Source organism: Schistocerca americana, chromosome 2, assembly GCF_021461395.2.
Source record: "Schistocerca americana isolate TAMUIC-IGC-003095 chromosome 2, iqSchAmer2.1, whole genome shotgun sequence".
Lineage (NCBI taxonomy): Eukaryota > Metazoa > Arthropoda > Insecta > Orthoptera > Acrididae > Schistocerca > Schistocerca americana.
The window spans coordinates 744,225,558-744,250,920 of NC_060120.1; the positions used below are offsets into that span (position 1 = coordinate 744,225,558).

The 25,363-nt window shown below is 38.7% G+C and overlaps 1 protein-coding gene across 2 annotated transcripts in view; it reads right to left on the reverse strand.

Annotated features, from left to right (window-relative positions):
• Nucleotides 1-25,363, reverse strand: part of LOC124594853 (serine/threonine-protein kinase mTOR) — a 264,014-nt gene that overhangs the window by 188,129 nt on the left and 50,522 nt on the right. For both annotated transcript variants that reach the window (XM_047133312.1, XM_047133311.1), the window contains exons 7-12: nt 23,224-23,477; nt 17,758-17,926; nt 9,990-10,200; nt 6,475-6,654; nt 5,276-5,482; nt 670-875 (exon numbers count right to left, since the gene is read on the reverse strand). In XM_047133312.1, coding sequence (XP_046989268.1) covers nt 670-875; nt 5,276-5,482; nt 6,475-6,654; nt 9,990-10,200; nt 17,758-17,926; nt 23,224-23,477 — 1,227 coding nt within the window. The remainder of the gene's footprint in view (nt 1-669; nt 876-5,275; nt 5,483-6,474; nt 6,655-9,989; nt 10,201-17,757; nt 17,927-23,223; nt 23,478-25,363) is intronic.

Here is a 25,363-nt window from a genome sequence, read left to right on the forward strand (position 1 = left end):
TCCGTGAATGTCAATAGGCATTGTTCTATTTAAAAATGTGTATATTTGCATAAAAAATATACTTTCTAAGTATTATTACAATCTGTTGAATGGCTAACAATACAAGCCCCTGACTACCAATCCATTTTGTGAAAACCACACATGAATAGCACTTTGCATTTCCACAATACTTGTGGTGCAAGTTTTAGGTGATTCACCATGTACTTGCTTAACCTTTCCTGGAATACATGACCTTAATATTCATTTCATTATGAGTACCTAAAGATCAATAGCACTTGGAGATGGCAGCTATTAAATGCTATGTTCTTTTGTTGCATCCTGTGTACATCCTGTCTTCAATGTAATACTTATATTTAGGTGGGCTGATTACAGCAGCTTCTGTAATTTTTTTATCTGTCTTTGAGAATTACAAGCATAATTTGTAATACTGTATCCTGGCAAACAGACATAATTTAAGAAAGAACATCTACTCCACAACAGGTAGTAGCAGGAGTATCTGAATCCTCCTGTTCTATAGTTAAACCAGCTTCGTGTTGGTAAGTGCTTGCAAGCTACAAAGTCATGCCTCATTTCTTTACTATCATCAACAGAGAAAAAATTATACTTCCTTGATGGACAGTCTTAATGAAAAACATATATGAACATTATAAATCAATTTTCTGTGTATACCTGTATCAATGTCTTTCGAAGAGAAGGCATTACATACGCAGGATTCATCGAACTAAGGCGGCCAATGGTACAAATCGCACGCTCTCTTATTTCAAATACTTCATCATTCATTGCAACAAAGAGAGCACTTAAATTTTCTGCTTGAGCTAGGTGGCTGTCGAAGCTGTGGTCAAGAGAATCAAGGACACAGTACCTTACATCTGCATCTGAAAGGGAATATTTGTATTATTAAAAAGAAATACAAACTAATATATGGCAATACCAAAGGCAATTTTGTTTCTGTCAGAAACAACACAACTACTAGAACACAGATTTTTTTCATTGAAGCAGTTAAGCAAGTACACAAATTGAGGAAATAGCATAAACACTTGAAAATGCTTAACATACACTCTGAAGATGACTGATCACTATTCATTCAAGAACACATAACACCGAACATTGAATAGCTAACAATAAATATAACACTTCAGTTATTAATCTACTGATTCATCATGAAGGCAGGTACAATGTAACATTACAGTTAATTTAGACTGTTTTCACAGGGCCTCTTGAACAATGATCAAAGGTTCAGTAGGAGGGAATGTTTAAGAGTAAAATATTTTATCATTGTTGAGGTACAGATCACTTGTTTAGCTGGAGATGTACAGAGTGATTATAACGGTTCAATAAGCTTCTTCACGTCACAGGATATAATAGCCAGAAGCCGACAAAAAAAAAAAAAAAAATAAATTTACTACCTCAACAACACAAGTACTTGTGGAATATCTACTGCAAACACTTGACAGAGAGGTATCTATAATTGGAGTATTCTATGATATATAAAAATTTTTCAACCTAGTTAATTACATTTTCCTCAAAAAAGTGAAATTCTATGGGTGAGAGGCAATTGATTCAATTTTATAACATGCTACTTAATAAAAAGATAACAAAAAGTGGAAATAAGAGATGAGGAGAGAGGTAACTACTACTCAGACATGGGGATGACCCAGAATGGCATGTCACAGGGAAGAGTTCTATGGCCACTGCTGTTCTTGATATAGAGGGTGATTATAATTAAAGTTAAACTTTGAAAACACTGTAGAAATAGCACCACTGGTCAGAATGATGTCAAATTGCAACAGAATATTATCAGAGAAGGGGGAAAATGTATGGCAAAAGAAAAAGAAAAATAGCATGAAAAGTGATCAATAGATGGCGCTGTATGTGTCAGAATAAGTAAATGAAAACACTTGTCATGTGCATGACCCACTGAAGTTACTATAAACATGCTGGGTACATGGCTTTTCCTCCTTTCGCATCTAGGACATTCAGCATGACTGTCTCAACTCAGGATCATGCTCTGCTTGTAAAGCTGTATTACAAGAATGATGCCTGTACGCACGTCACTCTGCAGAAGTTCTGGACACTGAAGGGTTTGAAAAAAGGCGTTGGTCTGATGGCTGCCATGGGTCTGGAGAAAATGATTCTAAAATTTTAAAGACCAGTTCTTTTGGTGTGCAACCTGGTAGAGGGAGGAAACGAATTGATTCAACATCGGTGGTCACAGCAATGCAGGAGGAGACAAGTGGTGGTGTGCAAACATGTAGTGCACGGAGAATTGCCAGAACATTGGACATACCCGTGAGCAGGGTGCGTAAAATCCTACGAAACATCCGTTTGCTATCCATTCAAAATTACCCATGTGCAAGAGCTGCTTCTGTTGACCTGCCAGCAAGAGAGTCCTTCGCTTTAGAATTTATTGCTCACAAGGAAGTGGACAATGATTGGCCATGGAAGATTTTGTGGACAGACGAAGCCCACTTCCATCTGACAGGACATGTCAATACACAGAATTGTCGAATTTAGGCAATGGAAAGTCCACAAGCAAATCAACCAGTATCACTTCATCCTGAAAAGGTCACTGTGTGGTGCGGTTTTACGGCACCATTTAACAAAGGGCCACATTTTTTTGAAGAGACACATGTGCTTCCAGTCCTGTTACCTTTACCATCACTGGTAAGCACTATGAGTGTCTTTTGCACAATGGCATTCCAGCTCTCCAACAGCGTGGATGTGATCATTTTTATGCAAGATGGTGCACCTCCGCACATTGCTCATCCAGTTAAGCAGCTGCTGAAGGCCATTTCCAAAATGCTAGAATCATCAGCCGCCATTTCCGTACAGCCTGGCTGTCCTAATCACCTGATCTTAACCCGTGAGATTTTTAGCTGTGGGGCTATCTGAAAGATGTTGTGTTCAGTGTTCCGATTGCACACTTAGTTACATTGAAGGTATGCATTGCACAACACATTCTGAATGTGACCCTGGAAACACTTCGATCAGTTGTGGAACATGCTGTTTCTCGATTACAACTAGTTGGAGAAAACAGTGGACAGCATGCTGAACATGTTTTGTGCCAGTCACACAGAAATTAATAATCCAATTTGATTTTGACTTGCACCTTTTGTGCAGTTTTTGGACTCAGGGCAATTAAAAACCAATGTGATCGATGCTTTTCATGTGGTTTTTGGCCTCAGGACAATTAAAAACCAATTTTTCCCGTCCAATGTGATATGACCTTGCCATGGAGAATGGGCTTATGTAACCAAAAGTACACCCATGTACAATGGGTAGTATAGTTTGTTTAACGTCAAACGTACACACGCCTTAGGCATTGTTATATGATTCATTTGCAATTTGTAGTCGATCACTATTAAATTGTGATGTTTAAAGTGCCATCTATTCATATTTTGTAACTATTTAATTTTCTTCTGACTTAAGTTTTCCCCCTTCTACGATAATACTCCGCTACAATTTGATGTCATTCTGACCAGTGGCATTATTTCTACAGCAGTGTGAAAGTTTAACTTTAATTATAATCACCCTGAATAGGAGAAATAAACAACTACGACCCATTAATAGAACTGTACTGGACTTCATCTATGATGGCTTCAAAAGCTCATGCACAGGAAAGATGGAATATGCTACAGTGATCAAGAGGGAAAAGAGGCATAGATCACAGCAGACGTGCAGAGGGTAATTATGTCATAGAATACTAGGCCAAGAGAAGGAAATGCAAAAATAATCACTGAGGAAGATGAAAGTTCCAGGCAACGGGATGAGAAATAAGAATGGACATAGGAAAGTTGCAGTGTCACATGAAGAGACGTCTAATTAATGCACGAAAAAACACAGTGGAACTATAGACAGGATGAAACAAAGCAATCTGGAAGAAAAAGAAAAGGGAACAAAACCAGAGATCTCTTTTTTCTTGTTGAGGGGAGAGGAGACTTTTTCGTGTGGGGGAAGAGGAGAGAAAAGGGTGGGGCGGCAGAGAATACCACACAGCAAAATTAAAGGGAGAAATGAGTGTTTTAAATGATTCTGATTACTAATTTGAGGGTATGCACCACAAAGATATTCTAGAGTGAAGTCTAATTACATCACCACAGAGCAACAAATATTTACCACACATTCTCTCTTCACTAATGTGCAACTTGACTATGGTCTGTAGTTTCACACAAGAGCAGAAATAGGATTATAAACATGCTAACCTCCACATGATATGAGAAGCTTACAGGCCATGAAAAGCAAGTTTCCATCACTGACGTTCTTTGCATATTTTGCAATTAGTTCTGGGCTATTAACCCATATTTATAGGCACAAATTACGTAAGTTTATATTTTATAATGTGTTGAACACTACGTCAGCAGAACATCTGACAACTCAACTGTCAAAGACTCTGATATTATGAGGAACCATAGTTTTAGTCAAATCAAGGCATTACTGTGTTATGACGTCTAGAAAGAACAGTTTAATTACAAATTTAGTAAAGTTAAAATCAGACAAAACCATGATGATATTACTGAATAAATCAAATAATAAAAGTTTATTAGATAAGCAAGTTCCAGGACTCTCATCCAATTACACTGGAGATAACTGACAATATTCCTCTAGCAAACAGTGTACAGATATACACAGCAGTTAGAGAGACATACATACAGTGGATAGCACAGCTGGTTGAAGTGTTGGCCATAAGAGGTAAGTGTGTGTCCGGATTCAAGTCCCATTGCAGTAAACAGGTTTAATCTGCTGGGAATTTCACAAAAGTGAACATTCTACTGCAGGGCAAAAGGCTGATACACAAGGTAGGGGCCTGAACGAAGCTCTGAGGTGGGTCTTGAGTTATGCCTCGATTGCTTAATTATTAAGAGCATTGCCTAAAAACAGCAAAGGTCCTGGACTGAATTCCAGTTCAGCACAAAGTTTCAACAAGTAGCCCTGTTTCAAATGAAGCAGGGTGTTTGTATAAAATACTGGGGAAATCAGTATTGAACCAAAAGGTTATCTAATGATATACCCTGCAGAAGTAGATGAAATATTAATTCATACCATTGACATAGGCTGCTGCATTAGAATTGACTGTCTGTAACTGCAAAGCATCTGTCAGGTAACAATCATGGTAGAAATAATAAAATTCATGGACAAAACACACAGAGAATTCTCAACATTGACTTTAGACCTGTAGTTATGTAGTAAGAAGCCATTGTATTACATTTCCCAAATTTTTGTGGATAAATTATGCTCTATAAAACTGAACAGCACAGAGACAAAGTACAGTACCAACCTGTGTCAGTTATCCCAACAACAAGCAATTTTGAAAGAACTGCTGAGACAGTCGCAGTGACAGTTTCTGAATGCTTGCTTGAAGCTCCCTGTAATGCAAGGTGTAATAGGCGACTACAAGTTCGTACAGCTTCCAATCTCACTTCCTGCTCATTTCGTGACAGAAAATGGTCAGCACACTGTCTCACAAAATGCAGCAGTGAATGTCCTGTAAAACACATATATTATCTGTTTACATGCATATTATGAATCAGATGAAGACAACAATCTAGAGATTATATTTCAGCAAATCACTACATCTAAAATTTTACAAACTTATGTTACAATCTTGTTACAGTAATAATTTGTTCACATCTTTACACACATTAACTTGTCTAATTTTATCATCAGTCCCTAAGTGTAACATGTAAAGGGAGCAATAGGGGGATTAATACATTTCTGCATCTTTCTGCAAAGGATGGCTCTTAAATGTTTAGGAATAGCTCTTCACATCAAACATTCCCAGTCAAATATCCTGCAGTGTGGTTCCAGTGCATGACCAGTGCAGCATATTATTTTTAATTTTCAGTTTTATTCGTATTACAGATTTTTGGAACAACTTAACAGATTTTATTGTTGTGGCCACAAACATATCAACACTGGAGCACTTTCTCACGGTACAAAGAATGGTGGCTCTTACTATGTGATGAATCACTTGCTCATTCATTCCATATTCTCTGCAGGCATTAAGAAGCAAGTCACAGCAAACATGTTAATAACAGCATTGTAAAGATCAGTGTCATGCACTAAAGTGTTCAGAAATGTGCTGTTCTATTCATTCTACATATTTAAAGTTTTACAACAACATGTCAAAGTATGTTACATCCTTTATTTCCTTCCTTTTTTATTCAATTTATGCCACTCTTCTCATCCTCATTGCAACACATGGAATATCTGCACATATTACAATTTCTTGGTGGCCTTAACTTCTGTTTTTCAGATGCCACAATATAGAGAGAGCCTCTTTAGGGTCAGCAGTGGCAGACAACCAATCCTTTACACATGAAATGAGTTCAAGAAACTTAACAAATGTTTGCAATTCAGAACACATTAAGGCACAAATACAATTGCAGCAAGTGCCCAATTATTTGTTAATGACCATATGATTAAGAGAAAAATTCTAAAATCATTGAATGTTAAACAAATTGTGTAACTTCCTACCATCAAAGTTAAAACTGCCCAAAGTTCTGAGGGCTAATACAATGCTTGGTACATCTGGTACCTCTTGGGCATGCAGAGAGAGTGGTACAACTGCAAATCCAGGCGATGGTAAATGCCGTGGCATACCAGGATGTCTAAGTGGCATTTGCATGAGTACCTGTGATAGCATCCTTAGCAATCCTGCAATTAAATGATAGAATTTCAGTGTGCAAATAAATGGATAAACACAGTAATAAATCAATTATCATGAGATCTGAGCACCAATAAAGGGATAAGGAAATTTCAGGTGACGGATGGAAAGATGTCATAATCATCAGGTAATGGAGTGACAAATTTAACAATAGACTGTTTAATGTCTTCCTAAGGACTGGGGAACTATTAACCTCAATAGGTAAAGGGCTGACATAGTACAAGCACAACATACAAATGGCTACTGCCTCCAGCCTCTGGGGGCCCCATATGTGACTGGTTAACAATCCGGACTCAGTAGCTGCTGACTGTTACCTTGTGTGTGTATGTGTGTCTTCTTAAGGACTTTTTTCGTCTGAAAACTTAAATGTTTAGCAGTATTTTCATTATGTCTGTCTGCAACTCAGCATCTCCATTATGTGGTGAGTAACAATCTAACCTTTTCATATTGTTGTTACTCCATCCTGGACTTTCCATTGTTTGATTTTGCCACTGGCTTTCCTTCTAATCCACTATCCAGTGCTGTTTCCCTTCGTCACTATTCCCTAAAGTGTTACTTTACCCAATGTCTGTACTTCTTTTTCTCATCTTTCCTTTGTTTTACTGTCACCTTCCCTACCACACATTCTTTGACTTCTGAGCCCCACTGTATCAACGGTCTTGTCCATGTACACCACACAGCTATGTGAACACTTGTATTGTTGATGCAGCATCTCGTGTCCCACATTCTTCTTACTAAGATCATTATTCTGGACCTGCAAATTGATCACACTTTCTTCCACAACCTCGCATAACTTTCTTGTGTTATTTTCCATACCTTCCTTTGCTGCACGTATTTTGTCGAACCCCGCAGCTGAGCCCCCAGCCCAATCTCTTATCTCCTACTTCCTATCCCTCCCCCCCCCCCCCCCCCTTTCCCGTCTTCATTTTCATTTTTCACTATTGGCCCTCTTCCCTCAGGTTTCGACCTATTTTGTTTTTCATTTTACTTAATCCGTTTCATCCTTTTGCGATTTTCCCCCCAACATATTTTTATGCTCTTTTTGTCCTTCTCTATGGACCCTTACTACTTCCATGTGTGCCAACGAAGAAATGTTTCCCTGTCCATGGCCAGAACCCAGTCCCATATACTGTTCCTGTGTTGCTGCCTATCTCATGGAATCCATTCCAATGGCCTGACTATCAAATTACTCATCTTCAGCAACAATCCCCCCTTTCACAATGGTTCACAGTCAGACCCCAGAGGCCAGAGCTCGAAGAAAGAATTTTCCGTCTGAAAGCTTAAAAGTTTAGCAGCCTTTTCATTGGGCCTGTCTGCGACTCAACCCCTCCTCTATGTAGTGAGTAGCAATCTATCCATTTCATACAGTCAAAATATTGTCACATAATGAAGAAAATGATCACTATGTCAAATTTTGTATCAGTTGTGTAGTAAACTAAGATAATATGTGTGTCTGGAATTTGGAGTCTCGTCAAGAAGGGAACCACTGAAACAGAGGTGGACCTCCGGATGGATATGTGTGTGTGTGTGTGTGTGTGTGTGTGTGTGTGTGTGTGTGTGTGCGCGCGCGCGAGAGTGTATACCTGTCCCTTTTTTCCCCCTAAGGTAAGTCTTTCCGCTCCCGCGACTGGAATGACTCCTTACGCTCTCCCTTAAAACCCACATCCTTTCGTCTTTCCCTCTCCTTCCCTCTTTCCTGATGAAGTAACTGTGGGTTGCGAAAGCTTGAAATTTGTGTAAGTGTTTGTGTGTTTTTTATTGTGTCTATCTTCCAGCGCTTTCTCGTTTGATAATATCACTTTTCCTGCTCAATGGATAAACGTACTAGATTTTTACGCAGACTAAATGTGCACTGTCTTATGGAAATACACTGACTGCCTAGTAATTTTTTACTGTATAATACAGCTTCAGATCACACTTATGGTAGAATTACTATTTTCATCTTATTACCAGGTAATCACCAAATGACTTGGATACACCATATTTTGGGTGTCTCTTCTGGCTGTGCAGCTGAAGAGTTACAATGTAATATATTCAAATCACCAGAGGGTGACCTGAGACTGTAATATATAACAAAAAATTGATTTTTCTCTGTAGTGTTTCACCATGGCTAATGTCTAAACAAATCTTGTAGAAGGTGCACAAAAAGTGAAGCAGAGAATATAGACACGGATTTTTCTATGTAGTGTTTCTCCATGGCTAATGCCTAAACATATCTTGTACAAGGTACAGAAATTGTGAAATAGAGAATATAGACAGCCATTACTGATCTCTCCTGTGCTGAGGCTAATATATAGTATGAAATCAATATCAACTAGTTGCACTTTAAGCAACCGAGGTTGGTAATAAGGAAACTTGTTAATGAGTTTTCCATTTGTCTATTTAATTATGTTAGCTAAAGAACACTTTGGCATCAGTTTCTACACAGTATTGCATTCATGGTAAAAATACACAAAGATAGTCAAACAATGGAAAATCAGGATATAAAAATGGCCAATATTATCAAAAGTCTTTCCTTCTCATCTCATCTGGTAAGTGTCCCCTGATGCAGGGTTCTGGGTGACTTTTCCGAACTTTACCCCTTTTGCCAAACCTGTCCAGTCCTTTTCCTTCACCCATCTTCCCTCCCCTTCAACCACTCAGCCAGAAGAATGAGCCACTGGCTCCAAAAGCTAGCACAAGTAAAACCTCTTTTCGTGTATGTACATTCTCCTGGCACCACTTGGTGAGTAGTTTTTTTTGTCTATCCAATTATGTAATATTATGAAAAAGATAGATTGCTATTCACCATATAGCAGATGTATTATGACACACTAGACACAACAGAAAGACTGTGAAACAAGTTAGGTCTTGGCCAGAAAGGCCTTCCTCCAAATCAGACAATCACAAACACACAATCACAACTCACACACATTTGACCACTCTCTCTGGCTGCCGAGGCCAGACTGTGAGCAGTCAGGAGGTTAGACTGACTGCACCTAGCTGCCCTAACCTCTCTTCGCCTCATCCATGTCTGCTCCCACAAGCAGCACATTATCGTCCCCCACACCTTCTCTGCTATTCCTCCCCCCCCCCCCCCCCTGCCCCAGTCTCCTCCTTACCCCCACCACCCAGACTGCTTTCCCATCATGTGCAGTTGCTCGCAGTCTAGCCTCGGCAGCCAGAGAGCGTGGTCACGGAGGAAGGTGTTTTTGGCCAAAAGCTAATTTGTCTGACAGTCTTTTTGTTCTGCCTATACGTGACTCAACATCTCAGCTATACGGTAAGTAGCAATCTATCCTTTTCGTAATATTGTAAATAGAGACTGTGATGTACAAAGACTTGCCTTCTGAAATATCCCTTTTCAATTGTGGTATATTTGCTGCAAGCTCTCTCAGAGCCATTGTCAATGCTGGGCTGAGACCTGTGGCCAACATTGGTTCCAGAAGATCTTTCACATCCTGTCGTATCATCAACCCAACTGCATGCCCCAGGAGAGTGATACACACAAATACTGCTGGTTCCAAGGTGGCTGCTCGCTTTTTACTTGGTGTATCCTGGAAGCAAGCAAGCACACTACCTTACAAAAAGTCTGAAGAACACATTGTACTTAATAGAGAAAAATTAACAAGTGGCAAATTATTAAGAAGAATACATTATGCAATTATTTCAGGAGTTCATAAACCCGTTCCATATTCTCTCTCCTAATAGTCTAATACACATAAAACTGTGTGTGTATTTTGTTCACATTTATGTCCCATATCAGAAAAAAGTTTTCATTTTTTTAAAAGAGTTTTTATTTTTAATCTGACATGTAAACTAGATATAATTGGACAAGCATATAGCATACAGCTAACACAACTGCAGTGGCTGATACAGAATTAAAAGCAATTTATATCAGCCAAAAAGACAAATCTTGAGGTTAATTTGGGACATACAGGTGACCAGTTAAACAATGGAAACACCAAAACAATCAATACTAGAATCTCACTCAACCACCTTGAGCCTGTCATGCAAATGAATCTTTCTTAAAGATCATCATTTGCATTTGATAACCTAAAATAAGGAGATAATCATTAGCTGTGTCTGTCCTTGGAGACCAACAGCTCAACCAAGCATAATAATGAAATGCCAGAAACTCAGTCTTACCAGATACAGCTCAGATTGAACTAGTACACAGCAAACAGGTAATATCTGAATCTCACAAAGACTCATATCATGCCATTTCAAACAAGCAAAAATGGCTTTGAATGATTACCTTTTACCAGAAGTAGTCCTTAACACTCAAATTTTAAGGAAAACACTATTTACAAAATTCTTTGGTGGTCAGAAGGGATAAGGAGTTAAAAGAGTCAGTACATATATAATTTAATTAAGTAGTTCAGTCCAGCATGTTTTGCATTTAGAAGTCTCTCTCATTGTGTTAACCTAAAGAGAAAAAATGTTGTTCTCTTTCTTTTGCTTCTGCTGTTTTTGGGATTGTTTTCTTGTGCAGTATACCTAAAGGCAAAATATGTGTTAACTTAGCAAATGCAAGGAGTAAAAGCATTGTGCAAAACTGTTAAAAACACATTAGCACAGCTCTCTTTAAGAATCTTGGAATACTTACATTGACATTAACTCATTAATTGTTTTTCTTGCTAACAACAGAAACCTTTCAAATCAGTTTCAGCTACACTGCGGCTTGCGCAATCACTATACAAGACACAAAAATAATATTCATAAAGACATTGATTCATTATTGACAGTTCAGAGAGAAGTTTTTTACGCTGATAAAAAGGTAAGAAACAAGATCCTGTCTTATGTACAGCACAAAACTGGAAACTCCGACCACTTCAAATGACAATTAAAAATATAAAGAAGAAAAAATAGTGAAATGAGGCCATAAAATAACGTCTGCTGAACCTGTAAGTATCTAGTCACTAATGAAAGACAAGTCTTAGAATTTATTTTGAAACTGAATCTATGTAATCAAATTTAATGCACCAGATATATAATGAGAGATTCAATGAATCAGGGAACAGGTGCATTAAAAAACTGAAAAATTTTCTAGGGTAAAAAGATATCCATATCCAAATCACATAAGACATCAGTATGACATATGCCTCATGGCTGAGGAAGGGAATTTGACAGTAGGAATATATTTTGCCTGTGTGCAATGAAAGCTGCTATTTCTTTCATTTATGAAATGAATCTAGCAGCAAAACCTGATGTAAAATGCACATATTTGTGTTGAAAACTAGTCATGAAAGTAATCTAGCAGCAAGAACTGATGTAAAATGTACATTTTTGTGCTGAAAACTAGTCACTTCCTAGAAATACTATAGTCAGGGGATGCAAGTGAATATTTTCATCTTTTATGTCAAGTACAACAAATATCTCCACATCTTTGTATGACAAAAGGCTGAAAGAAGAGTGACAGTGAAGAATTTATATTCTGTATTGTTCAGTTTCTAGAATGGCAAGACATCTACAAGAATACAATTCTCACTTACCATGGCTGTTCATGCGAGAATAAGAACCAGATTTCAAACAAGTGCTTTGGCTAACCTTTCTGTCTGACTTGTTCAACAACCAGTAAGACCTCGACTCACTTCACCAATATTGCCAATAGCTAAGCAGAGTGCTTAGTTTCGCTGACTGGCATGCTATGAGTTGCTTTTCAAACTTTGTATTGTATCAAAACATGTGGTGTTTGCTAGAAATCTTTTCTGTGACAAACCTAAAGCGTTCAGCGAGAAAAATTTACGTGTGCAACGATAAGAATGCAGTGGAAATGTATTCACATCTGTTGTACGAATGTATTGAAAACAAACACTCCAAACTGACATTTCACATAACTCACATCCAATGAAAATCTATAACACAACAATCGAGGTGACATGTGTATAATTATGTATTATTTATATTTTAGAACAATTAATTTCTGAAAAAAAAACCATTGTAATGAAAGCATGAACCATCTGAAGATGAATCATAACGATTCGAAACTGGTAACAGTACCCTTTGAATAATGAAACTGAAAATAAATTTGTGGCTGGTTGCTGTCTCAACACCAATAACATTTGTCTTCAAATAACAGCCATGGTCTCCAATCATGTCATCATATGACAAAATTGAATTATAGTTGACCTGTGAGGTGAAGCCCATTGCTGAACCCTGGATGAAGTTGTTCCCCAACAATCCAAGCCATTTCCCACTGCCAAATGGAGTTACCAGCTGCTTGTTCAGCCGCCAAATTTAGGAAAATTAGGAGACCAACTATAGAGGTGAGGCTGCCACAGATGAAAATCCTCCATGGACGACAGTCACCAAGATATCAAGAAATCTCAGTGATGTCATCATCGATGGACAATCCATCCACATGTTAGTCATCTTAGGAGCTTCTTTTTCTATAAAGTCAGATGCTTATCATCGTCAGATAAAGAAGACTATGTTCCTTGATATGAAAAAAATTGTGCTGAATATGACAAATACGTCCCGCCAACAGAAACATGAATAGCAAGAATCACTATCAATGACAGGACACAGCACTTTGAATTTGTCATTTTAACAGATTGTAATCTCAGACGGGATTTCTTGCATGCATCACAAGAAGATGAGAGCTCCAGGCCGAAGAGGCTATTGCGACAAGCACACACAACAAAGATTACTCAACGCAGATGTTTGCTGCTGAAGATTATAATAATTCACCATCATCACAGAGACAAGTTCTAGTCACCAATCAGTTAAATTGTGAAGCTTTTGTCGATTGCAAAAAGCTACTTGGGTTGACAAAAGAAATCTACACACCAGTGATGATCATAAGCACTGTAGGTGGTCAAGGAGAATTTTGAATCACTAATCATTGTGAGCAGCCACAATTCAACCCTAAAGGTATGTGCATAGGAGGAACAGCTGAACTAGTCCTGGAAGGGCAGCTTATTGTCATCCTACCACTGTATGTAATGCAGGGGAGGAAGCTACTATTGAACAGCTAACAAGGTCTGGCCTGACCAAGGAACAACGTCAGCAACTGATAGTCATACTGCATCAATTTTCAGGTATTTTCAAACCCAAAGCACAGAAAAGACAGACCAAGCAGTCCATGGCAAAACACCATATCAACACTAGGGATCACCCACCAATTAGTCAGCACTAATATAGTGTGTTGCCAGCTGAATGACAAATAATCTGGCACAAAGTGAAGAAGATGTTGTAGGAGGACATCACTGAACCTTTAGAGTCCTTGGTCCTCTCCTTTCCTGTGATCCTTGTGAAGCAGAAAGACGGCACATGATATTTCTGCATTGGATAAAAAATCAAAACAAAAGATGTCTATCCACGTAGGACATTGATGACGCCCTAGACTGGTTGAAAGGAGCAAAGTACTTCTCAACAACGGACATGCAGACAATCTACCATCAAACTGAGCTTGATGAGGCTGACCAGGAAAAGACTGCCTTCATAGCCTGATGTCTTGTATGTGTTTACATTATGCTGTTTTGACTGTGTAACACTCCAGCCACATTTGAATATATGATGGACAATCTGCTTCAACACCTTAAATGGACAATGCATATTTTTTATCTGGTTGGCACTGTCATTTTTTGAAGACATTTGAAGAATATCTAAGCCCCCTGACAACTGTGTTGAAGTGTGTTCAGATTGCTGGCCTTAACCTGAATCCAAAAAAGTGCCACTTTATCACCAAATAAATAAGAGGGGCATTTGAAAAGTCCATGCAAAGTCCGAGAGATGGCACCACCGGCACGTATCGAGATTATGTTTAGTTAGTAGCATCTTTGGAAAGAACGCACACCAAGTTTATGCCATATTGGTTTATTTCTTTGCGTTTGGCATTCGTGTGAATCAAGGAAGTCGAGTGATTGTCAAAAAATGGATGGAAAAGAATTTTGTGTGGTGATTAAACATTACTTAATGAAACACAAAACGCTTCAGGAGACTAAAGAGAAGCTTGATGAACATTACAGTGACTCTGCATCTTTGATTAGAACAGTTTATAAGTTGTTTCAAAATTTTCGGAGGGGCCATATGGGCACAAGTGATTCTTAACGTTCTGGACGCCCTGTGGAGGTTACAACCCCAGAAATCATTGATAAAATCCATGATATGGTGATGGATGACAGAAGAGTTAAGGTTCGTGAGATTGGTAGTGCTGTGGGTATCTCGGATGAATGGGTATTTAATATTTTGCATAAACATTTGGACATGAGAAAGCTATCCGCACGATGGGTTCCGGGATTGCTCACACTTGACCAAAAACGGAATCATGTGAAGTGTTGCAGGGATGGTTTGCACCTGTTCAGGAAGAATCTGCAGGACTTTAAGCATCATTTCATCACTGTGGATGAAGCATGGATACATTACTATACTCCTGAGACCAAACAACAATCTAAACAATGGCTTATCAAGGGAGAATCTGCACCAAAAAAGGCGAAGACCAGTCCTTCAGCTGGAAAGGTTATGGCGATTGTCTTTTGGGATTTGCAAGGGATAATCCTGATCGACTATCTGGAAAAGGGTAAAGCTATTACAGGTGCATATTATTCATCGTTATTGGACTGTTTGAAAACCGAGCTGCAAGAGAAAACCGGCGATTGGACCGCAAAAAAATCCTTTTCCATCATGACAATGCGCCAGCACACACCTCAGCAGTTGTGGTCGCAAAACTAATGGAAATAGGATTTCAACTCATTTCACATCCCCCCTATTCTCCAGACTACTATTTGTTCCCCAATTTGAAGAAATGGCTGGCGGGACAAAGATTTTATTCAAATGAGGAGGTGATTGAAGCAACTAATACCTATTTTGCAGACTTGGACAATTGTTAACTTATGCTTCCAAGAGTACTCTCCAAGTTCGAAATGAATTACTCTACAACCAAGAAAGAGTCCCTTGCAGGTGTTTAAGCCATCAACAAATTCTGGCTGTATTTACTTCGCAAACCATTCACTATTGTTGACAGGCCTCCATTATGTATGCTGGCTGAATAGCCCGAACAAGCCATCGGGTATATTGGCAAGATGGGCAATGACACTTAAGGAGTACAGCATCACAATCATACACAAAAGCAGACAGAAACACAAGGACGCAGACAGCCTTTCATGGAATCTTTTGGTGGAAATCAGTAGAATAGATGAAATCTCAGCTGCTGAACACTGAACAAAGGAGAATTCCAACAAGTAAATGGAACTTTATACATCAGGAACTATGATCCAACAGGGCACTAATTGGTGTTCATCATACCATCACAGCTACAGTCAGCTACCCTGAAGTATTTCCATGATGCTCCAACATCTGGTCACCAGGGATTGGTGAAGACTCTAGACAGAATCTGATGCAGGCATCACTGCCCATGTCACTACTGGGACACTAGACACTATGAGAGCCACTATAAGGATGTCAACAATGGAGGCATGTGCTGCAATTACTTCAGGGACATCTGGTACTACCTTGCCTGAAACATCACTATTCCACCGTCCGCTCTCGAGGATGTCCCTGAAATCACCGAACCTGAATCGATGGATGACACACCGCAATATTTCACCTGTTATGCTGGCAACAAAGCTGTGCCAACTGCTGGAGCTCCAGAAATTGCAAAATTCCTTGTAGAAGACATCATTCTGAAGCACTGAGCACCCTATGGGATGATTTCTGATTGTGTTAAAGTTTTCTGGTTGAGACTAGGATAAAAGGTGGCTCATGACATCACCCACAGGATGACAAATACCTGACACTCATAGACAAATATCCTCACAGAACACTTTAATAAGACATCGGCAGATATGCTCTGACGCCCAGGAGGAAGACTGAGTGTGCTGTAATGCCAAGCACCAGACAGAGAGATACAGCCCAGGAGGCTTGGTATGGATTTTTCTGTTTATGTGAAAAATGGTACTATCTGAAAAGTTACTAAAGCATTAATTGAAGCCATACTGTATCCTTTGAAACTTTTCGGACATGACATATTAAGTCAAGGATTATTACATTTCGTCAGGAATACAAAAGTGCAGAGATGTCATCCCTTCTCTCTGCATGAATCCCTACTCATGTGCAGATAGATGATGGAAGACTCAAGAAAGCTGAAGATTCTGTCAGCAATTTTGAAGCTTCGACAGGAAGGGCTACCTTCAATGCTCATTACTGTGAAGAGGTTGTGGAAACATAACCAGAATGCAAAGACCTGCCAGTGGTGCCATACAGAGGGTGGCTGACAAGATGTAGATCCAGGGCACCGTAGTGAGCTCCAACAAGAACTTCTACAACAGTGGATCACTATCTCTCCAGGAGAAGGAGCAGTGTCATGAGTTGTGGTGCTACCAATGTGGCATTGTGATTGTCTCGCTGGATGATGTGCTGCAACCTGACTGTAGTTTTCAAATGGCAATATGCCCAATTTCTACATTATGTTAACCAAATATTTTTCAAAACTTACAGAGACCTTTCCTCTAATTTATCACCTATCATATGCAGGATGATGGTGATTTATTAAAATGAATATATTTTGTAAAAAGACAATCAGCAGAGAAGACTAACAGCCATTTCCCCAACATGGAAATATAATTTGCTTGAGACTTGAATCCTGGTCTTGTGTGAAAACACAGTCAACAGAGACAAACAATAGCCACTTCAGCAACAAAGAAAGATAATTTGCTTGCCACATAAGTCCTTGTATGTCATGTATCACGCAATACGTAACTGTACTTTCCATGAGCATGACCACCTTGTAACAGATCAGTTCTATTTCCAAAATTTATATTCACCTGCGCCTGTTATTATAGGAACCCACTGCTTATCTTTCACATTGCTCTAATTTTTAATTGATTCTTCCCAACCCCTTTCTCCTCAAAACTTCTATCCCACAACTACAGTAAAGTCAGGAGACTGAAAAGTAAAGCTTTAATTCCAAGTAGTATATCATCTTCACTGAAGAAAATATCCCCATATTACTCTATCTGTGATGTCTATCTTGTTGTGTGCAAGAGAGATGGCATTGATGTACCTCTGCTTCCAATTTTATAGTACCAGCAAAATCACATCTCTCCACAAAAAAGTATACAACGTAAATGGAAAAAGCTTGAATAATTATACACACTGGTGTCTAAATTTACCTTTGATGGTAGAGAAGCACGAATAACATCCATTATTTTTGGCAGGTAACTCTGTATATCTTCCTGAACAGCCACTGCAATTAGTCCAACTGTTGTAAAGGCAGCACTACGGTCTTTCTCACGAGTTCGAAGACTTCCAAGCAGAAACAACATCGTTTTGTTCAAATGTCTGAAAACAGAAAACATAAAGCTATAACAGATGCTGAATTCTGTCTAAATGTGTAGCTGTGGACTACAAAATTTTCTATCAAATCTAAGGAGTGAGCAAATATATCAACATTCTAATCAGGACAGATCTGTCACATAGAAAATTTATGTAATAAATTGAAATCTGCTGGCAATTAGAAAATGAAAATACTTATGGGGAAAAATCCAATATGCAACTGAAAGAGTAATACCAATGGCGACACAAATTCTCTAACGATACCTTCAGAGTTTTCATGAACGATGAGCTGAAGGAACGGCAAATCAGAGGAAACCAAATCGAAAAAATGGCAGAGACATATGGCACAAAAAGCTCAAACTATAAAAATATGAGAGGCAGCAAATACTCTTTACAATTCAAGTTCTATCAGGCATCAGAAGACATTTTAAGTGCTCACACAAAATGGACATAACAGATGAGGAGAGTGAGTGAGTGAGTGAGTGAGAGTGAGTGTGAGTGTGTGTGTGTGTGTGTGTGGAGACGGGTATGGGAGGGAGGGAGGGGGGGGGGGTGTAAAGAACTGGTGAAACATAGAAACTGCCTATAAGAAGACTGGAGGGCAGTTTATAACCTTTCTTTAATATGAACACAGCTGCCTTTTCACCAGTTCATTTGTTACATAAATGGAAGTACTGAAGCTGCTAAGGATCATGCCGTAACACTTAGAACTTACATGTATGAACACACAGTAACATTTCTATGTCAAGAATGCAACATAATTCCAGCATCTTTCAAAAGAGCACCGGGACAAATTACGATGGTTATTCAGAAAGTAAGGTCTGATTTCTTATATAACATAAACTATCACAGGTTTTTCAAAAAATCTGTTTTTATTTAATTTCTTACATGTTCCTCTATCTTAATACATAGTTTCTACATTTGTTAAAACATATGTCATAAACTTTTGTATCTCTAAGCCATGGATGCCTGTTACCTTTGAGGATAACCAGTCTTTAATTGCTTCTTTCAACTCATAATCTGTTGCGAAGCGCTTGCCACTGAGGAACTCCTTTAGGTAGCAGAACTACCAAAAATCGCTTTGGACTGTATGGTGCATGGATAGTTCGTTCCCACCCAAAAGATCTGATCAGACTTTGGATGTGAACAGTAGAATGGGATCTGGCATTGTCAAACAGCGACAAAACTCCAGACATCAGAAGACCACATTGTTTATTCTACATTGTACATCGAAGTTTAGTCAGGGTAATGCACTAAGTGGTTGTATTTATTGTAGTCCATTGGTGCATAAAGACAACTAATGAGACTCCATATCTATCCCAAAACATGGTTGACATAAACTTGTATGATGAGTTTGTCTGTCTGGTCTTGACTTTGACTGGTGATGTCATGTGATACCATTCCAGACATGTTTTTAGAGTCAGGGGTCAAGTGAGAAACACCACCTTTTATCCCCAGTGATGATAACCTTCTTATGATATTGGTCCAAAAAACCACAAGAACAAGTCATTGTTTCCGTTTTGTGTTTCCCAGTATGCCGCCTGGGAAACCAACAGCGCACCATTTTCAAAACTGCAACTTTGCAGAGACAATTTTGTGCAAAGTTGTTCAACTCACACCTGGAAATTCCAATGCTAAAGTTGAAATTGTGATCGCTGGTATTCATGAATCTTTTCATCCATGGCTTTGACCAAATCTTCTGAGATCAAAGAAAACAGAGAGAAAAGTCATGAAAGCTGTAGACAGACAACGTGGAACAATATATAAACTCTTTCAGAGTTAGAGGACCGTGCAGAAGTGCACTGGAGATGGCAGAATGAAGAAAACTCATTGAGGAGGCCAAGACTCATGCAGGGTTCTAATGCCATAAGAAGAAGAACAGCAACAAGAAGAAGAAGATGATGATGATGAACTAAGGTGGTCATTGCTCCAGGGGATGAAGCATCTTCAACTGCAGCAGCAAAGAAATTTCTCAAATCTTCAAAAGTAAGAAATTGTTTAACTTTCACTGCAGCAGAATCTGGTTTCCTGCCACAACTGATTATCCAGCTTCAAGAAATAGGGCAGCCTTTGATGCAGTCAGTGAAAATGTTGACTGATGCAGTGCAAAGATTCAAGGATTTGCCAGGGAAATGAGTTTCTTTAGTTATGGAAAAGTGTAAAACAGTGTTTCCAAAACATCCTGATCTTGACAAAGTTAGAATCACATCAACAAAGTGGACAAGATAGATTGCTCCTTACTGCAAAGATGACATGTTAAGTTGCAGGCAGGTGTAATTAAAAGACACTTACACACAAGCTTTTGGCCGCAGAAAGACAGACACACACTATTCATTTACATAAGTTAGCACACCTAATGCACACATAACCACCAACTCTGGCAACTCAGACCAGAGGCATTCAGGTCAGAGCTACCAGAGCTAGCAGTCACGAGTATGTGAGGTGTGCTTGTTTAAGTGAATGTACAGCGTGTGTTTATTTTTCTTGCAAAGGCTGTGGCTGAAAGCTTATGTGTAAGTGCCTTTTAATTGTGCCTGTCTGCAACTTAATGCGCCATCTTTATATTAAGTAGCAGTCTATCTTTTCCTACAGTGTTGATATTCCAACCTGGAATTTCTATTGTCAGAAGCATATCAAAAATTCTACAATGTGACAGTCCTGTTGCAGTAAAAATGTGCCTTGCAATAGTTTAGTGTTTTAAGTTTGCTCCAATTACCTCTGTAGATGTTGAGAGCTCATTCCCCCCCCCCCCTCCCCCCCCCCCCCCCAGATGAAAAATGTATTACCTGACATGAGAATCAACATGACTCCAGAAAATATAAAAAAGCATTTGGTTGTCATATACATCTGATTAGCCACTACAGCACTGTAATGCATATTCTTTCAAGAAACACGTTCTTCTTTTTTTGTTTTTAAGTACAATTACAATTTGATTCAAAACTTTAAATTTAATCTAAAAACACAATATAACTTGATATTAACATGAATATGCAGTTTTTGTGATTATCTTAACATGCACTCTAGTAAATAAACAAGCACAGCATAAGATTTTTCTGTATTACACTTTGTTGCATATTTTTGCTATTTACAGACCCTTTTTACCTGCCTGTTTTAACATTTTATATTGTCCCAACTTCCAATCTATTTCTAAACACAGAGATTCACACAAAAATCAAACACTCAGTTTAATATAACATACTATAAATACAGAGATTCTCTTTAATATACACAGTGATTATAACAAAGTTCAGTTCCAAAACACTGCAAAAAAAGAACTGCTGTTCAGAACAATGTCAAGTTTGAATGGAATATTATCGAAGAAGGGGAAATGTAACGAAAATTTTCATGGCAGATGGCGCTGTAAGCATCATAATGTAAAAAGGTTCAGCTACAAATGACAGATTAATCACAGTATGATAACTATGATGGGAGTTGCACTTTAAACCAACCATACTGTACAAATGTGCAAGACCGTGAAAGTCTAGCATTCAACAGTAGTGGCACTGTTAGGTAAGCCCATCACTATGGCAAAGTACTACCGCATCAGATGGTAAGAATATGTTTTTAATTGTCCTGACACCAAAAATCACACAAAAAGCAACAATGACATCCGTTTTCGACTGTCCTTAGGGCTAAAACTGCATAAAAAGCAATAATTAAATCGGTTTTTAATTGTCCAAGAAACCACATAGAAGCCAACAGTTACATTGGTTTTTAACTGTCATGAGTCTGGCACAAGATGTATTCAGTATGCTGTCCATCATTTTCTGCCACAAGTTGAAATCCTGCTCCAAGCTCAAATCAAGAAACAGCATGTTCTATGACAGATTGGAGCATCTCAGGGATCACGTACAGAACACTTTGTGCAAAGCTTGCCTTCAATTCAGCTAAATTTGGAAACAGGGCAATGAACACAGCATCTTTCAGATGACTCCACTGTGAGTGGTCTGAGGATAGTTAAAAACTGGTGTCATTGTTGCTTTTTGTGCAATTTTTGGCGTCAGGACAATTAACAACAGATTAAGATGAGGTTCTGAGAGCCACCTTGCATAAAAATGAGCGTACACATGCGTCCAGGCTGTTGAAGGGTTGTAATGTCATTGGGCGCCAAAAGACTTTCATAGTGTTTGCCCGTGACAGGACATGTAACACGATCTCAGGACCCATGTCCTCAGAAAATTATGGCCCTACAATAAATGATGCCATCAAGCTGCACCACCCAGTTACCTTTGCAGAATGAAGTGGTACTGGTTGATGTGCAGGCAGATTTTCCATTGCCATATTCCTCAATTTGGTGTACTGGCATGTCCTTGGAGACAGAAATGGATTCATTTCACCACAAAATGTTCCATGGGCATTCATTTCCCACATACACATGAGCAAGGAATTATTACTAGCAGGGCAGCATGAAGCTACTTCTGAACATGGGTAATTTTGTGTGGACAGCAATGCAGGATGTTTTGTAGGATTTTATGTAATGTGCTCACAGGTTTTTCCAAAGTTTGGGCAATCCCTGTGCACTGCATGTTTGCATACCACTGTTCGACTCCTCTTGTAATACTGTGGCCACACTTCAACTGACACCAGGTTAATTGTTTTCTACCCTCTGCTGCACTACACATTTAAATAGAAAAATAAATTTAAAAATGTCTTTTTGAAGTTTGTAATTATTTTCTACAGACCAGTGACAAACGTCAGACCAACACCTTTTTTCATACCCTTCAGTGTCTGGGACTTTTACAAAGCTACTGGCACACATTCACAGTTCTTGTAAAAGAGCTTTACCAGCAGCACACATTCCTCCATTGAGACAGTCATGTCGAGCTTTTCAGACACAAACTGAGGAACAGCTGTGTATCCTATTTTGCATATTCTGCTGTTCACAGCAGTTAAAATATTTGTTACATTATTTTTTTTTCGTAATGTTTCCCCCTTCTTCAATAACATTATGTTCAAGTTTGACATCATTCTGATCAGAAGTTCATTTTTACAGCATTTTGTAAATGCAACTTCCTTGTAATCACCATGTCTATATAAGTAATATGAAGGTACTTATATACACTAACAAACAAATGTATATAATTTCATTTATTCATCTTAATATTAGGCACTATCAACATAACAACTCAAGAGAGTCAAGTATCAGAAGAAAATAACAAAATCATTAAAGCATACAATATTGTACACCTCAACTCAAATTTTAATTCACTGATTTGGTTGGAATATTGAAAACTGAAATAAAAAGTAGGCCTTCCTACTAGGTAAGACAGCTGTCTGCATGGCTTTTAACAGATGCTACTTACGCTTGGACAAACTTCTTCCTGTTGAAAGCAGACAGGCGGGGCAGGACTGCAAGAAGTGTGTGCTGGATATGTGGATTTCGAATTATGCGTTGTGACAAAACTGCATTACAAATTGTATCAAAGTTTTCTGTCATCAGCTGCCGACATGCTGCACTTTCATAAAGGCTTGTATGGTTGTTACTTGGTAAAGACACCACAAGAGGACTATGCTGCATTTTTGGTGACCTTAACCACAGCAACATGGTCATTGTCTCCTGTATAACAGATAAAATGCAGTTCGTATACTAAGAGTGACTCGTACACACTACATATTTGCTTCATATTGATGGAGACAACACAGTTTATATCTATAACCTGAAAGAAATCAATGTCAGCCGAAATGTAACTTCAAAAGTATACTGCACATTGTTGACATAAATCACGACTGAAGATACATTTCATCATGTTGCCTAGATATGATCTACTGACAAAGCATCAAAAGAAAATTCTGCTAAACTTATGAGGTGAATTCAAAGTCTACAGTCAAATCACACCTGCAACACCAGTGTCTTACACTTATTCTGCATGCCGTAAAAACTACTGTCTCTTTTATTTCTTTTCACATCATACTATCAATTTGTTTTACACACACACACACACACACACACACACACACACACACACACACACGCACACACACAAGACTCAAACTCGAGACCTTTGTCTTTCACAGGCAAGTGCTCTACCGACTGAGCTACACAAGCACAACTCACGACCCATCCTCACAGCTTTACTTCCACAAGTACCTCGTGTATCCTACCTTCCAAGTTTCACAAAGAAGCTCTCCTGTGAAACTTGCAAGACTAGTTCTCCTGCAAGAAAGGATACTGTGGAGACATGGTTTAACTGCAGCCTGGGGGATGTTTTCAGAATGAAATTTTCACTCTGCAGTGGAGTTATGCACTGATATGAAACTTCCTGGCAGATTAAAACTGTGTGCCGAGTCAAGGCTTGAACGTTTGGAAGGTAGGAGATGAGGGACTGGCAGAAGTAAAGCTGTGAGGACAGGTTGTCAATCGTGTTTGGGTAACTCAGTCAGCAGAGTGCTTGCCTGCAAAAGGCAAAGGTCTCAAGTTCAAGTCTCAGCCTGGCACACAGTTTTAATCTGCCAGGAGGTTTCAATGATGTACTTGCCACTTTATTCTTTGGTATCTTAATAAAATATAAAGTTCTTGGAAGATGATAAGAAGTTCTTGGTGACTTTGCTCCAATCTCAAACAACAGCACAGAGGATAAAAGTTTATATTCAGTGCATATCAAAATGACTCCTTTACTTTGTTGAAAAAATTAATAAATAAAACCACTAATTTGCTGGAAACAAGTTTCCACTGTGCACTGTTATATAAAGTACCATTGCAAGTCTATTTCATAAATGTACTAAAATTCTATTTTATATATTTTCCATCCTTTTGTTGCTTGTTGTACATATTGAGACTTAACAGAGAAGAAAAAAATTTATTATGCATAAATGCTAAGAATAGTTACATAATTATGCCAGCTTTTGTTATTACAATAATAATAATAATAATAATAATAATTATTATTATTATTATTATTATTATCACCACCACCACCACCACCACCACCACCACCAGCACCACCACCACCATTATTGTTACTATAATTTGCAGAATTTTATGAGAGTTGTGTCTTATGTGCATTTGTTTAGTGTGAGTGATTATAAAGAAAGTGTGTGTATGGACTGGTGTCATGGCTGTGCTGCATGATAACAAGAAGGGAGAGTAAGAAACCCAGTATCGGCACATAGTCTTCCCCTCTCAAACAGCACCGGCAGGGTCACTGAGCGTAACATATTCCTCAAATGGACAGATCACCAGCAATAGTGTCACATGCCCTCACTATGTAAGACTTCTGCAGCCCATGGTCTAGTAGTTAGAGTCTCTAGATCGCATGGTCCCAGGTTCGATTCCCAGCTGGGCAGAGATTTTCTTCACTCAGAGACAGGGTGGGTCTGTCATCCTAATCATTTCATATCGTCTTCATCAATACACAAGGGCAAGGCACCAAACTGGCATCAAATAAAAAGACTTGCACCACTCTCCTTCCCTTGTTGGCCAATTACTAGTGGTGAAAATTTCTT